General features: G+C 46.6%; 1 protein-coding gene across 22 annotated transcripts in view; it reads left to right on the top strand.

Moving 5' to 3' along the window:
• The window catches only part of TTC23 (tetratricopeptide repeat domain 23), a 159,429-nt gene extending 138,520 nt beyond the window's left edge, over positions 1–20,909 (top strand). For 9 of the 22 annotated variants that reach the window (XR_015150149.1, XR_015150153.1, XR_015150147.1 and 6 more), the window contains 3 exons: positions 4,044–4,193; positions 19,504–19,586; positions 20,363–20,909. Coding sequence is in view for 16 of the 22 variants with exons in the window: in XM_086364815.1 (XP_086220941.1) it covers positions 4,044–4,193; positions 19,504–19,586; positions 20,363–20,477 (348 nt within the window). In the remaining 6 variants the exon portion in view is untranslated. Of the gene's footprint in view, positions 1–4,043; positions 4,415–12,219; positions 12,343–19,503; positions 19,587–20,362 lie in introns of those variants that run through there. The other 13 variants (XM_086364811.1, XM_086364810.1, XM_086364809.1 and 10 more) reach the window with 3 other exon arrangements.
• The last annotated feature ends 1,012 nt before the right edge of the window (positions 20,910–21,921 follow it).

Raw genomic sequence — 21,921 nt, 5'->3', positions numbered from 1 at the left:
TGCGTGCTCAGCTCCTTGATTTTTGCCTGCTGAGCTGTGTGATTCCTGCCTGCTCCCAGGGTGATCTTTTTAAAAAAGCAGATCTGATCAATGGACCTCTATTTGTAAAATACTCCACTGGCTTCTCAGTGCCCTTAAGAGAAGCTGGAATCCCGCATTGCCCACAATACGTGGCAAGATCTGAATTCTGCTGGCATTTCCAGTCTCATTTTTGCCTCCTCCCCTGATGTGAGTTCCACAGTGGCCTTTTCTAATCCGCGCTTGTTTCCTGCTCTTGGAAGGTTCTTCCTCATTGATCTCCTGGCTAATGCAGACCCATCCTTCAGGACTCACCAGCTTGTCTGATTCCTCTCCCTCAGTCTTCACTAGATTCTCCCCACTATTTTTCATCATAGAATCCAGTTTAATATAATTGTATAGCATAGTCATATATTACCATAATGGTGGCACTTCCCTGGTGGCGCTAGTGGTAAAGAACCCACATGCCAATGCAGGAGACGTAAGAGATGCGAGTTCCATCCCTGGGTCGGGAAGATCCCCTGGAGGAGGGCATGGCAACCCACTCCAGTCTTCTTGCCTGGAGAATCCCACGGACAGAGGAGCCTGGCGGGCTACAGTGCATGGGGTCACGAAGAGTCAGACACGACTAAAGCCATGTGGCACACGCGCATGCATGGAAGTGAAAAAGTTCCTTTGAATCTGTGTTAAGATATTCTTCTGGTTGTGCTGCTCTGCCAGCAAGAACCCTCTCTAACTTCTTATTCCCTGTAAGAAAACCCAAACCCCTCGTTTGGAGGCCTGGAAGGAAGACCTCCACTGCCAGCCCAGCCTGTGACGCCTGCCTCACCTCCCTCTGCTCCGCCTTCTGTTCTCTCTGCTGTAGGCACAGTAGTCCACTCACTGGCCCTGAACATGCCATGTGCTTCTCCCCCCTACTGCTGTGTGCCCAGGTGCCCAAGCCTGCCTCTCAGCCCACCTGAATCCGGATTATTCTTCCCTTCTCTCCATTAAACTTGTCTAACTCTCAGAGACTGTCACAGTCTCTGTTTCTCCATACCCATGTCCATGTGGCATCTTTTACACTGCCATCTCGACTTGCACATCTATCTCCAGTTTCCCCAATTATAGGCTGTAAATGGCGTTGAGAGCATCCTTTAGGCTCGTCTTTCCCCCATTGGCTCCTCCAAGCCTGACAACCAATTTTCACGGAAAAGCTGCCAAACCCAACACTTGCCTCATGGTCCCTGGGACAGGACATGACAGGCTTCAGCATCAGGAAGACCCGAACCAAGGTGGGGGCGGGGGGCGGTGGTCACACACTTCACAACAGATACAGCTTCTCTTCCCCAGCAGTGACTTTTCTTTCCATCTGAGAAATTGTTTCTCTCTTATAAATGCCTTTCCTGAGGTTCCCTGATCCCAACCCCAGCACCTAATTCATATTCTTGCCAATAACATGAGTAAAGGCCTTGCCAATTCCTCTGTCTGGGGAGTGCCAGCAGGGTGCCTTCAGGGCTAAGCGGTGGGCAAGGCTTCTTCTCCGGTTTCTGCTTTGTTCAGCTCTTAAATTCTGCGTTTGTGTTCTCTAACTGTAATCATGCTTTCATGGAGGAGATGGTGGAAGGATTTTGGAGAAACATGGGAGATCAAAATGCAGGGCTTTCCCTCTGTATGTCTTAGCGTCTGACTGAAGAGATTAATTCCAACCCATATTTTTTTTTATTCCATGTTGGTATAAATAAGTCAGATAAACCAAACAAAATGTCAAATCTATTTAACTTTTCACCATGTCGGAATGTTTGCTTTTCGTTTGTTGAAGTATTTCTTGTGAGAAACAGAAAACCCTGGAATATATTCTGGATATTCTGTAAGTAGATAAATTGCCAGGAAACTATAGTTTTCACTTACATAAAAACATCACTGTGCCCAGAGAAAGAAGAGCCTGAAACTAAGAGGGATTAAAGCTGGCAGGACCCAGACCTGCCAGGACCCAGATCTGCCACTGATGGGCTGTCTGACTCTGAGCGAGCTTCTCAACTGCCCTGTGCCTCGGTTTCCTCCTCTGTCAAACGAGGACTAAAATTGTCCTTATGGAAAGGAAAGAGTGCGAGCTAAAGGAGCTCACACACATAAACCGTTTAGCACAGTTCTTGAGACGTAAAGGACACAATGCATTTCATGTTAGTTTTTATTCTTCCTACCCAACCAGACTTGTTCCAAATTGGGAAAGGGGTACCGCGAGGCTGTATGTTGTCACCCTGTTAATTTGACTTACATGCAGAGTACATCATGAGAAATGCCAGGCTGGATAAAGCACAAGCTGGAATCAAGATTGCCAGGAGAAATATCAATAACCTCAGATATGCAGATGACACCACCCTTATGGCAGAAAGTGAAGAGGAACTAAAAAGCCTCTTGATGAAAGTGAAAGAAGAGAGTGAAAAAGTTGGCTTAAAGCTCAACATTCAGAAAACTAAGATCATGGCATCCAGTTCCATCACTTCATGGCAAATAGATGGGGAAACAGTGAGAGACTTATTCTGGGGGGCTCCAAAATCACTGCAGATGGTGAGTGCAGCCATGAAATTAAAAGATGCTTGCTCCTTGGAAGAAAAGCTATGACCAACCTAAGACAGCATATTAAAAAGCAGAGACATTACTTTGCCAACAAAGATCAATCTAGTCAAAACTATAGTTTCTCCAGTTGTCATGTATGGATGTGAGAATTGGACTATAAAGAAAGCTGAGCGCTGAAGAATTGATGATTTGAACTGTGGTGTTGGAGAAGACTCTTGAGAGTCCCTTGGACTGCAAGGCAATCCAAACAGTCCATTCTAAAGGAGATCAGTCCTGAATATTCATTGGAAGGACTGATGATGAAGCTGAAACTCCAATACTTTGGTCACCTGATGCAAAGAACGGACAGACTCATTGAAAAAGACCCTGATGCTGGGAATGATTGAAGGCGGGAGGAGAAGGGGATGACAGAGCGTGAGATGGTTGGAGGGCGTCACCGACTCAATGGCCATGAGTTTGAGTAAACTCCAGGAGTTGGTGATGGACAGGGAGGCCTGGTGTGCTGCAGTCCATGGGGTCACAAAGAGTTGGACACTACTGAGCGACTGAACTGAACTGAACTCAACTAAAATGGGTTCCTGTAACATCTGAGGTGGCTTTTTCTCCAGGGATCTTTTATGCATTTTCTCTTCAGAGTTCACACCATCCCCCTCCCTGCTGCGAACCCCTCTACCCCATGTACATTATTTCCTGATTCCTATTTGAGAAGGAAAGTAGGCTCAGCTCATGAGACATGCTACCCAAACTCATTCCCCTTAAAAGTGAAAATACATATCATTCATATCAGTTACATCATTTTCTTAGGAGGCACTTGGTATTGGCATTTTCTTTATCCAGCTTTGAACTTAAAAAAAAATTATTTAAATTGGAGGATAATTGCTTTACAATATTGTGATGGTTTTTGCCATAAATCAATATGAATCGGCCACAGGCATGTGTCCCCCATCCTGACCCCCTCCCACCTGCCTCCCCACCCCATCCCTCCAGGTTGTCCCAGAGCACGGCTTTGAGTGCCCTGCTTCATGCGTCACACTCGCTTTGGTCATCTGTTTTACACATGGTAATATATATGTTTCAATGCTTTTGTCTCATATCATCCTACCTTCTCCTTCTCCCTCTGAGTCCAAAAGTCTGTTCTTTACATCTGTGTCTCCTTTGCTGACCTGCATATAGGATCATTGGTACCATCTTTCCAGGTTCCATATATACGCGTTAACATATGGTATTTGTCTTTCTGACTTACTTCACTGGATATAATAGGCTCCAGTCTTGTCCACCTCATTAGAACTGACTCAAATGTGTTCCTTTTTATGGCTGAGTAATATTCCATTATGTATATGTACCATAACTTCCTTATCCATTCATCTATCGATGGACATCTAGGTTTCTTCCATGTACTAGCTATTGTAAATAGTGAGGCAATGAACATTTTTATTTAACCAGACTGCTTTTTATTCCTTTTGCAGAAAGCCACTTCAATCCTCAGAGAGTCTCTGGAGGCCAAAGTGGCAGTGTTCGGTGATTTCAGTCCTGAGGTGGCAGAGACATACCGGCTCCTGGGTGTGGCCGACCTGGCACAGGGGAACCAGACCGGGGCCCACAAGAAACTGAAGAAGGTAAAGCTGTAGCCCGACTAACTCAGGAAAAAAATCCTCCCGCCCTTCCTGCCTCTGCACCGCACTCCTTAAATGAAATTTTACAGGTGGCTGATTCAGGTTAGATGACATCAATGTTGCAGTTGATCTCAGCTGACACTTTTTGGGGCAAAAGATATAGTAATCCTCTTGTGCACATAGATTTTTTTAAATAAAGTATCAATTATTCTTTACCATGCAAATAATTTTAAATTTGTAAATAATGTAATTCATCAATCTTATTTTACTCTTTCTGTACACTCAGTTTATAGAGGAGCTCTTCCATATGTTCCTCTAGTACTTACGTTTATTTCTTTTTAAATTGGAGTTTGTGTGGATGGCATAAGGTATGGCTCTGTTATTTTCTTCCCAAATGGCTGCCCAGTTGTCCAGCAGCATTTTATTAAAGAGTCCATCTGTGCTCCAGTGAGTTAAGATAACTTTCATTATATACTACATTTCCACATGTACTTGAGTCTATTTCCAAATTTCTTTCTATTCTACTTTTTTCTTTGTTTATTTGAATTCCCATACCTCGTTGCCTTAATTATAGAGATTTCATAGCATGGTATAGAATCTGGTAGGGTTAGACTCCCCTCATTGTTTTTTATAAACCCCTAGAATATCAGATTTTCTAAGTATTCTGGCATGTTTATTTTTCCACATGAATTTTGGTATCAACTTGTCTAGCTCCATTAAAGTCTGGTGATATTTTTTGGAGAATTGTGTTACTTATAAATGGGTCTCGGGAGGACTGACATCATTACGATGTTGAGTCATTCTGCCGGAGAACAAGGGATGTCTTTATCTGTGTTCACGTCTACTTTAGTCTCATTCAGGAACATTTTAAAGTGTGCCTCATATAGATTCGTACATTTCTTACTAAATTGATTTCTAAGCATTTTATATTCTTTAATGCTATTATAAATGGACTTTTACCCACCATTACATATTTTGACTGGTTATTTTTGTGTAGACAAAGACCATAGGTTTCTCTGTGTTAATTTTATGTTCTGCTAGCTTGCTTCTTTTCCTATTTGAGTTAATTTGAGAACTGATTCTCTCAAGTTTTCCAGATACACTATTACATCATCTGCAAACAGTTTACTTTCTGTTTTCCAAATTTTATGCCTCTGATTGATTTATTTTTGTCTAATTGAATTGCCTCATACCTCTAGTACAATAATAAATAATGTTGGAATAATAGGCATGCTCGCCTCATTCCCGGTCTTAGTGGCAATGTCTCTAGTGATTCCTCATTTAAAATATGCTGGCTTTGGACTAAGATTTATACATTTTATTGTGGTTAGGGAGTAGCCAAGAATTTCTATGTTTATGAGTATTTTTTTAATTAGAAGTAATTGCTGGATTTTATTTTGATAAAATAATTCAGTTTGTCAGCATCAGTGGAGATAATGAGACGATTCTTCTTAGATCACTTAATATGGATGTGCTTTATTATAATATCAAACCAATCTTGCACTCCTGGAATAAATCCACTTAGTCCTAATGAATTATTCTCAATGTGATATTGATTCTGTTTGCTAATATTTATATTTTGCAACTATTTTGTACCAATACTTGTAAGTGATATTTGTCTAAATATCAATGTTATTTTACTTAAAATAATTTGGAAGTTTACCTTTATTGTCTATGCACTAAAGGAGTTTATACAACATTAAAACTATCTGGTTTTTGAAAGTTTGCACCGCCTGTGAAACTCTTTAGGCATGGTGCTTTTAGTGGGGTGATTTTCTTGATAATTTTCTCAATGTCTTTTACAAACCAGTTGGTCTGTTGAAGCTTTCTATTTCTAATGGGGTCACTTTGTTAAACTATGTTTTCCCAGCTAATTATCTATTTCATTTACATTTTCAGATTGATTTGCATAAAGATTTGACAAATAGTCTCATGAACTTTTAAATTTTCTACCTTTTTAATAGTTATTTTCCCATTTTAATTCTTGGTTTTTTTTCACACTTTTTTCTTGACTGAGTTAGTGGTTTGTCTATTTTGTTAATTATTCTTAGAAATGGGATTTGAATTCCATGGATGAATTGCCTTCCTATTCTCTATTTCATTAATTTCTGATTTTATCTTTATTCTTTCTTTCCTTGTGACTTATTTTGTTTTACTCTGTTGGAGCTTTTCCTACCTTTCTGAACTGGGAATTTAATTCACTTGGGTTTTCATTTTTATTGATATAAGTATTTTAGGCTATGAATTATCCTCTTAATATTGCTTTAAATGAGCAGTTTTTCTTAGAAATGGGATTTGAATTCCATAGATAAATTGTCTTCCTATTCTCTATTTCATTAATTTCTGATTTTATCTTTATTCTTTCTTTCCTTGTGACTTATTTGTTTTACTCTGTTGGGATTTTCCCCGCCTTTTTGAATTGGGACTTTAATTCATTTGAGTTTTCATTTTTACTGATATAAGCATTTTAGGCTATGAATTATCCTCTTGTTATTGCTTTAAATACATGTATAAGTTCTGTCATGTTGTGTTTTCATTACATAAATTGGTTTTAAAATGGTGAAAACCTATTTAAGTAAAATAATTGCCTAAACCAAAAGAATTAACTTTAGTTCTGAGTGAGCTATCCTTTAAGTCAAGACTTTTTCTCTTTGTATGACTTCTGATTCTGCTGCAAAAGTCACCAGATTTGGTAACATGCATGTTGCCTGTTTTTTAATGAGATAATATATGTTCATTATCAGTCTACAATAGTTATTGGATATCTTCTATGGGCCAATTACTGTGGTAGACAGAATGGGGAAAGACAATCAATAGCCAAGAAAGATATGCTTCTTGTCTTTGCGAGACTTTCTAGTCTAGCCAAGAAGATATACTATACCAACCATTTTAGAGAATTTAAACATGACACAGATGCCAAAGATGTCATGGTGAGGGAAAGGTGAGAAAGGAAGTTGAGGGTGGCAGTTGCTCTGGGTTTCTCCAACCCCCACTTTTAAGCTAATGCTTATTGAGTGACTGGTATGTCCCCAGCACTAAGGTAAATGATTTATATCTGTTACCTTACATAAGCCTTATAGTCGCCCTAAGATTTGGATACCTCTGCTCTCTGTTTTCACAGAGAGGGAAACTGAGGCTGAAAGGAAGTGTCTAGGCCTGGACTGCAAAGCTGGGAGCCATGAGAGTGGGGGTTAGCACGAGGCAGCCCATACTGTGCCCTCTACGCTACACTATCATCACTTACCCCTCGTGGGCTTCCAAATACGATTCTGTTTGAATAGGTGCTTCTTGTGCTTAGAGAAAGTTTGGAAAGCAGTGGCAGAGTACAGAGAATGCCAAGATCAGGATAAGTAGGAGCCTTTGGGTTGCCACTGACAGTATAACTCAAATTAGCTCAGGTATAAAGAAGCATCTGTTGTCTCATGGTTTCTAGGAAGCTCTGACAGGTGTATGATTAGCAGGGCAAAGACCCAGCGGAGCCTCAAGAGAATCAAGGCCAGACTCAAGTGCCACCAGGGCTCTCTCTGCCCAGGAACCCTGCCTGCCTCTCTCTGCACCTCCTTCTTCTCCTGTCTCATGGAGGCGTCTCCCCTGCCAGCGGGGGATGGCGGCCAGCCCTCCAGAGCTTTACTTCCAGCCCCGACTGCCATTTCTCAGTCAGAGCTTGGAAGTTCTCAGGCAAAGACTGAGGGGCCTGGCTTGGATCCGGTGCCCACCCTTGACCAATCACCCGAGGCCAGGGGTGTGGTGCGGTGTAAGACAATGGTGCCTTTCAGGCCCCTGGGTGGCCCACAGTGGAGGGGGTGCAAAAATCACTGTCCTTTGATCAGACAACCTGGAACAGGGTCACTAGAGCCCCTCCCTATTTGGGGGCATGTGCACTGAGTATAGAAGGCTTGCCAAAGCCCCTACCCTTAAGAGAGTCTAGGCTAGTGAAGGAATTACAGACTGTAATCCCTAACTCTGATTATGCGCTCAGTTCTGTGCTACATGTTCATACTATGATCAGTGGGAGAAAGGGGATTAGAGAAGGTAGCCAGATAAAGTGAAAGTGAAGTCACTCAGTTGTGTCCGACTCTTTGCGACTCCATGGACTGAACCTACCAGGCTCCTTCGTCCATGGAATTTTCCAGGCAAGAGTACTGCAGTGGGATGCCATTTCCTTCTCCAGGGGATCTTCCCAACCTGGGGATTGAACCAGAGTCTCCCGCATTGCAGGCAGACGCTTTACCATCTGAGCCACCAGGGAAGCCCAGATAAGTAGTCCTGAAAAAGAGCATTGCTGAGCAGAGAAAGGAATTCCCACGTCGGAAATGAGGTGGAAGAGGAGATTCAGGGACAAGATAGTGACGCCTGTTCAAGAAGCTGTTTCTGTGTGGCCCCTAAGTTAAAAATGGTTTTTACAGATGATTATAAAATCTGTAATCATTTCACAGGTGATCATAAGTTGATTTGATGCTAGAGAACACTGACTTTAAACACCAGCTAAGTGAAATTTTGTGCTGTTGCTTCAGTCGTGTCCAGCTCTTTGCGACCCCATGGACTGTAGCCCACTAGGCTCCACTGTCCAAGGGATTCTCCAGGCAAAGATATTGGAGTGGGTTGCCATTTCCTCCTCCAAGTGAAATTTTATCCCCCTGCCAAAAAAGAAAAGAAACCCATTATTTTCATTAGTAGAACTAGATTACCAAAAATAATGTACTTATTACTATTATACCTTAAATTTTGCCTACAAAAGTTTGTTCCCTCTCTTACTAGGTAAGTACCTACATAGTAGCTCAATTTATATCCCTTGACCCCCAAATTCTACAATATTTACCACCTGTCCTTTGCAGAAAAAAATTTCTGAACCCAGCTCTAACATCTGGGAGCCACTGAGGGAATTTTAAGCAGGGCACAATCACTCTATATTTGTTTTTTGGACTTTTTTTTTTAATCACTGTGAGGACAGTGTTGGAAATGGAATGGGGTGGCCCAAGAATTGAGGCAAGAGGCCTCTGTCACCTCATCTGTAAAATGGCAATAGCCGCAACACAGGGCCCAGCTTCCCTCCCACGGGTGTCCTGAGGCAGGGATGAGCTGAGGCCAGTGCGGCTGCTTGGGTCAGGGCCTGGCCCGGCCGGGTGCAGAACGCAGGACGCCCAAGGGCCCAGGCAGAGCTGTCCCGGCCAAGGCGTCACCCCCGCTGCAGGAGTCTCCTCTCCGCTCCCGCTTCCTCATTTCTCCCCTGAGCAGTGAAGATGAGAGAGGGAACACCTCTGCCGAGGGTTCAGCTCGGTCAACTCCAGACAGGGAAGAGGACCCAGGAGTGCTGGAAGGCAGCAGATGTCAGCGGACGAGCAGGATTTGAATTGAGGCCACGAAGTCTTCACGCTGCCTTGCTGACTCCAGGAGGGCTGCTTTGGTTCCATTACTGACCATGCACTGGGGCCCAGGCTTGGTGCCTCTAGGGCAGCTCATGCATCACTTCCAAACCTCACAGCAGCCCCCCAGGTCAGACCTTGGTAGCTGTGATTTATAGATAAGGGGCCTGAGGCTCTTAGAAGTTAAGTAAACTGTCTATGGGCAAGTTACCATTAAGTAAAGCCCACATTTTCCTCAATGCCACTGGTTTGCAAAGCGTTGGTCTTAAACCCCCTGCATCAGGGTCATCTTCTGAAGCAGAATCTGGGGCAAAGCACAAGGGGCCCAGGGACCTGCAGTTTAGCTTAAGTTGAGAATCATTGCTCTGTGCTCAGGCTCAGCTGGAAATCAGCTCAGCTTCAGGAAACTCCAGGCTTCATCACTCCCAGAGTCTGCAGTGGAAGTTGGTGACGTGTTTTCCTTAGTTTGACCTCATTAACCATCAGTCCTGAATACAATGACTTTGACATTTTAAAGCTATCTACCACTTGCCAGAGTCAGAGAGGAAAGGGCAGAAACATGTGTCTGCAGGTTGTGCCAGCTGTGGTACACACAGCCCTCATTGCCATTCTCACCCACCTGGGGATAGGACTGGTCGCTCCACGAACACCAGGGCACACACAGGCTTTGCTGAGCTGGACTTTCCTCAGATGCCGTGTTGAGCACAGAGCTCTGTAGAGCCAGCACAGCTCTCTAAAGCTCCTGGCCCAGCGTTCCTCGTCTTCTCACCACCGCAACAGCTGCCTCCCCCGAGCTGTCAGCTCTGGAGCAAGAATCCATTGACTCCATTTCCAGATGTGCCCTCTGCTGAAGGCCGAGGCGTGGCCCCGTGCACACGGAGAACAGGAAGGCACAGGAAGCAGAGCCGACGGCGGGAGTAAGTTATCGAGACAAAGCCGCGTTGTCGACCTTTCTTTCAGAGACATCTGCAGGGGAGCACTAGAGAACTCTGGTGGCTCCAGATGGAAATTTCCACCACAAAATTCACTTTTTTTTCTGTGGAGACCTAGATTTTCATCCAGGTGAAAGGCTACAAATGGGATTCACAGAGACTGTTTCCTAGGCCAGGAGCATCTCAGGACTAACCCCGGGCCCAGTACTGTGTGCGGTCGGATTGGGTCCCATCGCAGCCTGGTCTCCCTGCTAGGTACTGTCGCCACCAGGGTTCCGCCCACCACCTGATGACTTTATAGAAATAATGATTTTATGTGACCTCTCTCTCCAAGAAATTCAAAGCCCACCGTGATGAATCATCTCAAGAAGGGAAAGGAAATGTTTCTTATTCACAGCTTATATGAGAAAGCCCAACCTGGACAGGTCTTATGTGGGCACAGGTCAAGTCTCTGTTAGAACACAGCGTCAGGCCCTTGCTGTTTCTCCATCCTGCCAAACACACGGAGCCTTCTGCATGGTTCACGTCCTGTCGTTCCACCAGCAGCCCACCTAGTTTCCCCTTCCCTTCAGCTTTTGTGGTGTTTTCCTCATTGCCCTGGATACTGGACCATCCAGAGCCTAGTTTGGAGTCCCCGTAGAGCCCCATGTTAGCCCACGGGTAGAGTCTGATTCCGTAGAGCCCCATGTTAGCCCACGGGTAGAGTCTGATTCGTCCTTGATCTCTCAATCCTGATTTTTTTAATCATCTTTGACTAACCCACTGTTGGGCTGCAGCAGTCCACCTCAGATCCCTTCTGAAAGAAAAGAGGGTCATACTGACATTGATTTCATATACAGAATCCCGTTCTTGTTTTGAGAAGTGTGCTTAAAATCACTTGAAGCACTCATTAGTTACTGGAGATGTTTATAGATTGGTTGATATAGTATAAGAATGGGAGCTGGTGGTTAAAGTGGTCAAGGGCTTAACCTTTTGTGGGGAAACTGTGGAGCCTCCCTTGCCTGATACAGGCTGAGTGGGAATCAGAATCCAGGTCTCCTGGTCACAGGCTGCCCTACGTCGTCAGCTGCCAGGCAGAGTTCCTCTGCTCGGGGTCAGCCCCCTAACTGTAGCAGCCTAGACACAGCCCCCATCTTCCCTGTCCCTTTGAAAGCATGTATAAGCTCTGAACACAGACTGCCCAGGACAAGGCTACATTTGCTGCGCAAAGTTCCTCTAATATGGGAATGCTTACCGTGGCTTGTGGTGGACGCGTGATGTCTCAGACCTTCCTAAATTGGCATCACAGTCTGGAGGGTGCAGGACTGGGTCTGGACGGACCATCCTGGCCTGAGAGCTTCCAGGGGTTGTCAAAACCTCACCGGATGCAGGAGAACTGTGGGTTAACGGGGGGACGGCCAGGAACGGAGAGAAAGGCAAAAATCTCCTACCACATAAATCCAGTGTGACCTTAAACAAGTGGAAAGAGGGAGTGCCAGGAGTGTTACCGCACTCCGGAAGGACGGGGCGGGACGGCTGAGCTCCACATCAGGAGGGAGCCTGGCCAAGAGAAAGCAGTTTGAAAACTAAGTTTTAAAAGGGAGCTGGATTTCTTGCTCTCTGTGGCTCAGAAATAGGCGGACCCAGCTTTTCTACCAGCAGCTGGCCGTCCCCTTGGAAAAGAAAGCCGGAGCCTGCCTGTGGGTATGCGGCAAGTCCGCTGACGCCCGTGTTCTCTACATGTTTGTGTTGCAGTCGTCCTGGAGAAGGATGGTGGTAGCTGGCTCCGAGACAGTGGCCAGGGGCTGGAGCAGAGTCGTGGGGGAGTCGAGGGATGTCAATAAACGTGTAGAACCCACAGCCCTGGGCAACTCGGAGGTGAGAAATGAGGGAGGCGGCAGGGACAACAGGACTCTGAGCGGGGCGCATGAGACGCTCAGGAGGGCTGCTCCTCTGCCGCTGTCCAGGGCAGCCGGGAGCGAAGGCCTGGCCTCCCTTCTGTTCTTCCTCCTCTCCTGGCCCCGTGTCCCAGGGCCCCTGGCCCCGCTCCATCTGTGTTTCTCTCATGGGAGGCTTCCTGCCCATCTGTGCAGTAACCCACGGGTCTCTAGCTCATTGGCCTTCCAAGGAAGGGAGTGTGTCTGAGAGTGTGTGTGTGTGTCTGAGTGTGTGTGAGAGAGGGAGAGGGGGGAGCAGGCTATGCTGCCTCAGACTCTTGCCGCTCCTTCTGCCCGGAACTCCACCCCCACCTCCCTGCCCCCGACCTGGCCCTCTTCATATGGCTGACTCCCCATCCTGCAGGTTTCAACTCGAACGTCACCTCCGAAAGGCCTTCACTGACCCAAGCCTCCTCTGCCACTACTGACCTCTCCCCCACCTTATTCTTTCAGAGCCCGCATCCTTTATTCTCTACCATATCTCTTACGAGCAGTCAGGCCGTGTTTGTTCACACGTTTTAAAATACCTGGCTCCCGCACAACACTGGAAACCCCCCTCCGCCGCTGCAACCCCGAGGTGGACGCAGGGTTGGCGTCTGGCGAGTGCTCAGCAAACACCCGCGAGAATGTGTAGCTGCGGCCAGAAGACGCAGGTCCAGGGGGTGAGGCTGGTGTCTGAGGGGCTGGGCAGGCCAAGCCCCGCCCCCACGTGACCCTGTTTTTACAGGGAAATGCTGTCTGAGGAGCTGTGTCTCGGTCTGTCCTTTCATTTCCCCACGTTCATCGTTTAAGGAATCATTTCTGATGTAAATGAAAGCATAACTGTGTTTTTCTAAACATTTAAGGCATTTCATACATCCACATGTTTTAACTTCTGATGTTGTCTTTTCTTCTTAATTCTAACCTTGAGAACTGACATAAAAAGAGAAGCACAGTTCACGTGATCCGGGGTAATCTCTCCTCCCCATACTCTAGCATCAGATAATATGTGTAAACAAGAGCATTGATTTCAGATTCTGAGCATTAGAGTCTTTGAAAATATTTTACCTTTCTCAGGCTTTGTTTTTCATTTCTTGTCAAGACAAAATACATGTGCTCGCTTGAAGGTTTGGCACAGACCCCTCCCAGGCAAGAAAAGTATGTCTTTCTGCATTTTCCATCATTGAGTCTCGTACCTTGCAACTGAGATGGCTCCTAAACTGCAGCCCTAGCTGCACCGCCTCTCTTATTAAAAAGGATATGTCCCAGCAGCACTTCTGTGGTCAGAAATTTCCCAATAGAAATGATGATGTGGTTTCAGGACTCAAGACTGGAGGTTGAGGGAGAAAAGGAGAGATGAGGCCACTTCTGCAGAGGAACTGCCATGAAAATAAGCGGCCCTGAGCACTAGTTGCAGATTGTCAGAGATCCCCCCAAATCAGAAAATACGCTCCTTTCTGAGTTCAGGTCTTGTAGACTGAGTCAGCTAACCTCTGCCTCAGCTGCCGCCGAGCCACTGGTGTGTCCACACAGGGAAGGGTGCTGGCTGGGGGGCTCGGAGGTGGGCCAGAGCAGGCAAGTCAGTGCCTCCGATCCCAGATTCCTTGGCCTCTGGGGTCCTTAGAAACCTAACTTTCAAAACTCAAAGTCGTGTCAAGTATAATTTTTAAGGTTCTCACCAGATGCTTAAGATTGTGTCTAACTCCCCTGGTGTTATGGATGCCTGTACGAGAAAGTGGCACCCAGGGGACACGATTTCTGCTGTTGAGCGCCGGGATTATGATGGAGGAGGTTTGTGACACCGCATCCTCATGGAGCTTCCTCACCAGACATCTCAGCAGCTGACGTGTCCCTGGAGCCCTGTGGTCTAAACACGTCTTACAGACCCATATAAGGACTTCATAAGTGGATCTTTTATTCAACCTATCTAGTCATTCATCAATTTAGCAAATACTGCATCTACTTAGCACCGAGGACTGTGCCAGGCCCTGGGACACAAAGGTCAGCCAGACAGACAGGGCGCCTTGGTGACAGCTCGTAGACCAGTGTAAAGCACAAGTCCCCTTCTGCCTTCCTGAAGCAGGAAAGGCCTTTAGTATTTAGGGAACAATGAAAACACAATGACTCCTCCCAGTCCCTGCAGATAAAATCAAGAGAACACAAACGGTGTATGGCTTCCTAAAACTCATCTGGAACCTCAAAATTTGGGGGTTTTTTGTCCACTTAAAAATGACAAACACCCTTTGGAGGCTGATTTCAGATCAGAGTGTACTGGACTCCTTGGGAGAATTGGGAGGGTACAAAATACCTTTACTGGTGGAGAATGTTCTGTTGAGGCCTGAGGAATTCTTTACTTGGTTCAGTGAGATATTTACAATGCCCAGACTTGATCTCCGTCAATATTTTTAACAAAAGAATTGAAATACTTACCTCACACAAAAATGTTTCAGCAAATTTAGCTAGGAGCCACAGAACACTGAAAAATTCAATTTATGTTTCTAGATAAAAATATATAGCTAATTTTATATATATATATGGAGAAGGCAATGGCACCCCACTCCAGTCCTCTTGCCTGGAGAATCCCGTGGACGGAGGAGCCTGGGGGGCTGCAGTCCACGGGGTCGCTAAGAGTCGGACACGACTGAGCAACTTCACTTTCACTTTTCACTTTCATGCATTGGAGAAGGAAATGGCAACCCACTCCAGTGTTCTTGCCTGGAGAATCCCAGGGACGGGTGAGCCTGGTGGGCTGCCGCCTATGGGGTCGCACAGAGTTGGACACGACTGAAGTGACTTAGCAGCATAAATATATATATGTACATATATATATGGCTATGTAAGATGTTTTCTAGTTAAAGCCAGTAATGGATTGTTTCACTACTTAAGAAATGTTAGCTGTTAGAGACCATTTCCGCTACTGGATGAACCAGTCTTCCCTGTCTATCCTGGTATGTCCTCCCTGGGCACTGTCATCACAAAAGAGACTGGGGCCGAGGGTCTGTGTCCCTGCTAGTTGACATATTTTTACACCTCTTCCCTCTTCAGCTAGAGTTTTGGGCAAATTTCATTAGTGAATATGTGAAAGTGAAAGTCGCTCAATCGTGTCCGACTCTTTGTGACCCCATGGCCTATACAGTCCATGGAATTCTCCAGGCCAGAATACTGGGGTGGGTAGCCTTTCCCTTCTTCTGGGGACCTTTCCAACCCAGGGATTGAACCCAAGTTTCCCGCATTGCAGGCGGATTCTTTACCAGCTGAGCCACAAGGGAAGCCCATTAGTGAGTATAAATAGCCTAAAAATAAAGCCTATTAACACCAGAAAGAAGAGAGTCTTGACTCCTGGGACTTGGGGAGTAGATGGGATGGGCTCACTTCCCTCTGGTCTTTATTCCTGGAGAGGGTCACTTTACTCAACCATGGTCCTTTCTCCTAACGCCACCCTCTCTACACAACACCCCAGGGAAAATGAGCCACAGGCTCTGGGACAGAGGTGGCTAGTAGAACCAGTGAGAATCCGCCTCCGTATTGTCAGTTGCCATGTTCTTCTTCCAGGAATTGTGAATATTCAGCTAATAGTATATTCCTCCCTAGAGAATGGGAGGCCAGGGAGAAGAAACCTCAATAACCAAAGGAGAATGGAAATTCCTCCCGAGTTTTAGATTTTGGAGGCCCCTTCTTAAGGCAGACTGACCTGAGACTTCAGGTTTTCTCATATAATTGTTATAAGGTGTGTCAGTAAAATTCTGTTTCAGTGAATGAGTTAACATTCATGTCAACATTAGCCCGTCTCAAAATGAGCTGCATCTGAGGCACTCATACATATGTAAACACAGACGTTTGCGGGGGCTTAAAATTCGCCCTGATCTTTTACACTGAGTGAAGGTAGCCCTGGCCAGGTAGGAGGAAATGAAGTCCGTCTGGCGAGATGCGCTCGCCCTGGAGCCCCGCCCGGATGGGGGAGAACGCTCTTGCTTCTCAACCGCCATCCCTGTGTGAGCCTCCTCTGCGGGCCCCGGTGTCAAGTACCCAGGTGTCCAATAGCCGTGAGTCAAAGGGAAGGAGAGCTGAAAGAGCTTACAGGGTGTCCCCATCTCCTTCCCCTCAAAGCAACACAGAACTTTCTCAAGGTTCATAAGTTTCCAAGGTCACAGCCATCTCTGTGTGAATTAAAGCAGGGTTAGCTCCACTCCAGTACTCTTGCCTGGAAAATCCTATGGAAGGAGGAGCCTGGTGGGCTACAGTCCATGGGGTCGCGAAGAGTCGGACACGACTGAGCGACTTCACTTTCCCTTTTCACTTTCATGCACTGGAGAAGGAAATGGCAACCTACTCCAGTGTTCTTGCCTGGAGAATCCCAGGGACAGGGGAGCCTGGTGGGCTGCCATCTATGGGGTCACACAGATTCAGACACGACTGAAGCGACTTAGCAGCTCAATCCCAGGAAATGAGGCGCACGTTGCCTAGCCCAGGTCAGGGCCTCCGTGCAGACTGAGAAAATGTGAGGTTTGCTGCTCGGGAGAGCTGGGATCCTTACCTTTATGGAATTTGGATTATATACTAAATAGAATAACAGGGAAATGTGTACTCCATTTTGGTGTTATATAATTCAGCTAAGAAATAGGGAATGTTTTCTGTTATTTAAAAAGCCCTGCCATATTTTCATCTAATAATATTCCTTTCCTCCAAAAGACAACTGTATTCTCAGATTCCAGAACCACATTCTCAATTGCTCAGATTGAACCAAACTTTCAGATGGGCTTGCTGTTTTCCACAGCTCATAAAAACAAAGCCTTTTGGTTTCCTGCATTTTAATTTTCAAAGACCTAAAAAATTCTGATTGACCCATAAGAATGAATACAGTCTTTAGTATGGAGTCCCCAAATCCTCACACTTTTTTTTTGCTCAAACTATTACCATGTAAAAAGAAATTCAGTCTTTTAAAAATATATTATGAAATATTTCAGATATAAGAAAAAGTATGAATAATATAACAAGCACTTCTGAGTTTACTGTTCAGTGTAAGAAATAAAACATGACCCATACAGTTGAAGCCCATGCCCCACTCCATTTCCAAATAACTACTGTCCTGAAATAGATATCATTTCATCTTTATTATTTTACTATAGTTTTGTTTTACATTCAAATATGCACACACATATTGCATGCAATCATCTGCAGTTTGCTTTTTCCTCTCTAGAATCATGAGATTCATCTGTGTGGATACATACATCAAAAATTTGTATGATGTCATCTATAAACAATATACATATATCACAATTTACTTATCCACTACTAAATAGTCCCAAATCATTCTACAAAATATTCCAAAATTGGTTATACCAATTTTAGTACCCACTGTCAATATACAAAAGAATTCTTGTTGCCTCATATTTTTACAAAGCTTGGTATTATCATCAGACTATAATTTTTGAGATCTGTTAGGTGAAGAGGTAATCTCACTGAAGTTCTCATTTGCATTACTGGTTACTAGTGAGCTTAGCTGTGTTTATTAGCCAGTCTGTTTTCAACTTCTTTGAATAATCTGTTTATATCTTTTGATCATTTTGCTATTAGTAGCTTTTTTCTCTCATTACCTTATAAGAGTTCATTATGTATTCTGAATGTTAATCCTTGTTCAGTTTTGTGCAAATATTTTCCCTCAGTCTGGTTTGTCTGTACCTTGCCTAGGGTACATTTGGGAGCACAGATGTTTTGAATTTTAATGTAGTTAAATTTCATCAGTCTTTTACTTTTGGTGTGTCTGGATCTTGTCTCCCCACCTCAAGATCATAAAAAAATATCCTTCAGTATTTTCATCTGTAAGTTTCAGGTTTTCATTTTACAGTTAGTTCCCGAAACTATCTGGAGTTAATTTTTCTATTTGATATGGGGTAGGGATCTATTTTCTTCAATTTGGAAAACCCACTGGTTTCATAGTTCCATTTACTGACTAGTTCAGCTCTTCCTTACGGACTCTTCAGGGCCACTTCTGTCATCTATCAGGTGTTAGATTCCACCATGTTTTGTTGATTTATCTGGATGAAAACCACTGTCTTAATTACTATAGTTTTTTAAAAGGTCTTGACATTCAGCAAAGCAAGTCCCTCCATGTCATTCTTCAATATTATTTTGACCATTTTGGGCACAACTTTCATCTCTGTTGAGCAGGACAGTAGGGAGAAATCAAGACAAAGCCACTCCTGGATAATATACAGCTGAATATTTAACTCCTAAACAAATCAGCTTCTAAGAAATTGCTGTGTATAATGAATATAGAAAGCTCATATAAAGCATTTGTTTACAAAAAAGCAAAAACATTTTGAAAGCTTTTTTGAGCTGTAGCAAGGGTCATTTAAAATTAGAAACCCTTCCTCTGGTCAATAGCAATGTTCTTGCCTATATTTTCTAAAAATACAACTTTTAAACATAGTTTTGCATACAGATAGTCACAGTAGGGCCTCCCTCCCTGGTAAAGAATCCACCTGCAATGCAGGAGACCCCGGTTAGATTCCTGGGTCAGGAAGATCCCCTGGAGAAGGGATAGGCTACCCACTCCAGGATTCTTGGGCTTCTCTGGTGGCTCAGACAGTAAAGAATCTGCTGCAATGCAAGAGACCTGGGTTCAATCCCTGGGGTTGGGACAATCCCCTGGAGGACGGCTTGGCAACCCACTCCGGTATTCTTGCCTGGAAAATCCCCATGGACAGAGAAGCCTGGCGGGCTACAGTCCATGGGGTCGCAGAGAGTCGGACATGACTGAGGGACTAAGCACAGCACAGAACAGTCACAGTGAGTTCTATAAAACAGTACTAAAACTGTGCACGGGTTGCCTAGATCCCTCAAAGAATCCCCGCCCCCCCCCCTCCATTTTGTTATTAGAGTATAGTTGATTTACAATGTTGTGTTAGATTCTGCTGTACAACAAAGTGAATCAATTACACAGAATATCTACATTGAAGGTTAGACTGTTCCTGGGAGAAACCTTGAGAATGCACTAACTCCTTCATAGCAGGGGTCTGTGAATGAGGTATTCTTGCTCTCATTCAAGGGAGACTTGATTTTCCTGAAAAATGCTCTCAGTGACATTCTCATAACTTCACGATTACCACTTGGTGCTCTGCAGTGTCTTCAGATCCAGACCCTCTTATACGGACCCCAGGACAAGAGGACTCTGGCCACCCAGCAGACCATGGACATCCTGTCCAAGTGAGTTGACCTCCCCCGACACTGTTTACTTTGCCGTCAGAATCTCAGAGGAAGCTGGTTCTGTAAGGTTCAGTGGAACTTTCCATGAAAAGGACAGACTACTGACTGCCATCCCATTACTCATGAACTATGCAAGCCCAGTTCCTTTGAATACTCAATTGTAAAATATCTTCTTGCCCGATATCAGGAAGAAATCAGCTCTCGGAGAATGTCAGAAGCACAGGCTGGGGTTCATCCTCTTGCAGACCGGCTGCCTGCTAGTCATGTCACCTGCTGGAGGCCGAGGGCACACGGTGCTACGCGGCCTGCGGGCGCTCTGACCTCCTCACCCGGGCGCCGGCCTTCCAGCCTGGACCGCGCAGAGCCTGGTCCGCCGGCTCCAGGACGCGCCGCGGGCGGGACCGGCTGGCCAGGGGCGCCGTGTCAGGCCCTGCCGGCAGGGGGCGCTGTCTCAGGCGCCACCAGCTCAGGGACTCGCCGCAGGCGGGCCGGGCCGGCAGGGGGCGCGGCTCAGGCCCCGCCCGCAGTGCGGGGCCCCTTGAGTCGCTGAAGGTCCACTGTGTCCGCTTGGCGAGCACGGCCGCGGGAATTAGAAATGGGAGGAGAAACGCTGGGTTTTCCACTCCTGCGGAGCCCCCTCTCCTTTGCCTGCCCTCCTGGGGCTCCCTCGTGAAGTGCAGCTCAGCAAGTGCCAGGCTGGTCTTCACCACCACCGAGGCCGGCGCCAGGCGCGCGGAGGCCGGGGCCACCACACTGATCCCTCTGCTTGTCCGCAGGGCCCCCGAGGTGCCCGCGAGGCCGCGGCCGTCCCCCGGAGCCAAGGCGGCCTTCTGTGCAGGCGGGCGGCCGCACAGCATGCCCGGGCGCACCAGGCCCAGCGCCGCGGACTGAGCCCGCCCCACCGCCCCCTGGGGCGCACCCACCCGGGTGCACCCCCCCGGGTGCCCCACACATCTCTCCGTCCGGAACGGGGCCTTCGACAGCCGCTGCTCGGGTTTCCAGGCCGACTGTGTGCTCCGAATGCAAAGCCACCCCATACCTCCCGTGGGCCCCATGTGGACAGTGGGCGCCCCTCCTGGTGACTTGCCCTTCTATAAAGCATTTTTCTTTCTGCTACCTTAGTGGTTTCTTCTGGCCAACAAGAGTTACCATCAGCACTGCTGAGGCTGCAGGCTTCGCTCCTTCACCATCTGATTGTGTATTTGGTGTACTGCCCCCTGTGCAGGGTCTGGAGTCAGATTTGGAGCAGGAAGATTGTAGGCAAAGAGCTCATTCTTATAGGAAGGTAATAGGGGTTGAGAATAAAATGCTAATAAACAGAAACCTGGGAGTGCTGCGATCAGTATGTGTTTGTGAAATGAAGCTGCCCCAGAGCTCCTGGGAGCCTAGGAAGGGGCCCCGAGGAAGCGTCTCCTCCCTGGTGCAGGCCACCACGCACTGAATTAGGCGGACCACCAGGGGGTGCTAAGAACTGAGGGCACGATAAACGGGACACTGTCCTCGTCTCTTAGAACGTGCCACCCGACAGGGACACGAGTCACTGACTCACATCACGGTGGAGCTGGTTGAATGACAGCAGAAGGAAAGCGCCTGGTACAGTGGGTGGGTGATAAATGGCCCTGAATTTGCCTAGAGGTCGGGGGAGGCAGGTGTAAGAGAGGAGAGAGCCGGGCGCGAGTGAGGCAGGCACGGAGGACTGCCGGCGCCCAGCTGCTGCTTCCTGCGGCCTCCACTCCAGCCAGGGGAACGTGGCTGCAGCTCTGGAGCGCTGTTTTGAGTTGACGGCCCTTGGCCCCTACTCTCCTGACTGTGTTCTGGGTTCAGCATGCTGGGGTATGGAGGGTGGGGTTGGATGAGCACTCAGGTCCACAGTGGTCTTCAGTCCCCTGGCAGGAGGCCAGCGTCAGTTGACAACAGGAGTGGCTCATTTTGAGCACCTTTCCCCAGGTGAGATCCAGAGCCGGGACCAGGTTGAGCATGCAGACGGTGGGAGTGGGGTTTTATCCCCACTTCTCACTGTCCCTTCACAGCCCCTCTCTCATCCCTTGGGCTGTGACCCAGCAGGGCTGCAGGCAGGCGCTGAGATGCAGCCGGCTGCACCATGGTCCCCTCTCACTCCCACACCCAGGAGGAAACACAAAACCAGTCTGCCTCCATTTGTGCTGAGCAGCATATGAGAACGGACATGGGAGATGAACCCAAGTTCTGGGACAGCGTGGAGGGAGGTGGGGCCCCTTGTCCTTGACAGCATGGCAGCTGACCGGAGGCCACCCTGCTGGCACTCACCCATCCCAGGCAGGCTTGTGGGACGAAGGCCACATCCAAAGGTGTGAGA

The sequence above is a fragment of the Bos grunniens genome, chromosome 21, assembly GCF_055505025.1.
Source record: "Bos grunniens cultivar Pamir isolate PY7600 chromosome 21, Bosgru_T2T1.0, whole genome shotgun sequence".
Taxonomy (NCBI): domain Eukaryota; kingdom Metazoa; phylum Chordata; class Mammalia; order Artiodactyla; family Bovidae; genus Bos; species Bos grunniens.
The sequence above is the reverse complement of the archived record's forward strand: the minus strand, read 5'-3'. Positions and strand labels throughout refer to the sequence as shown.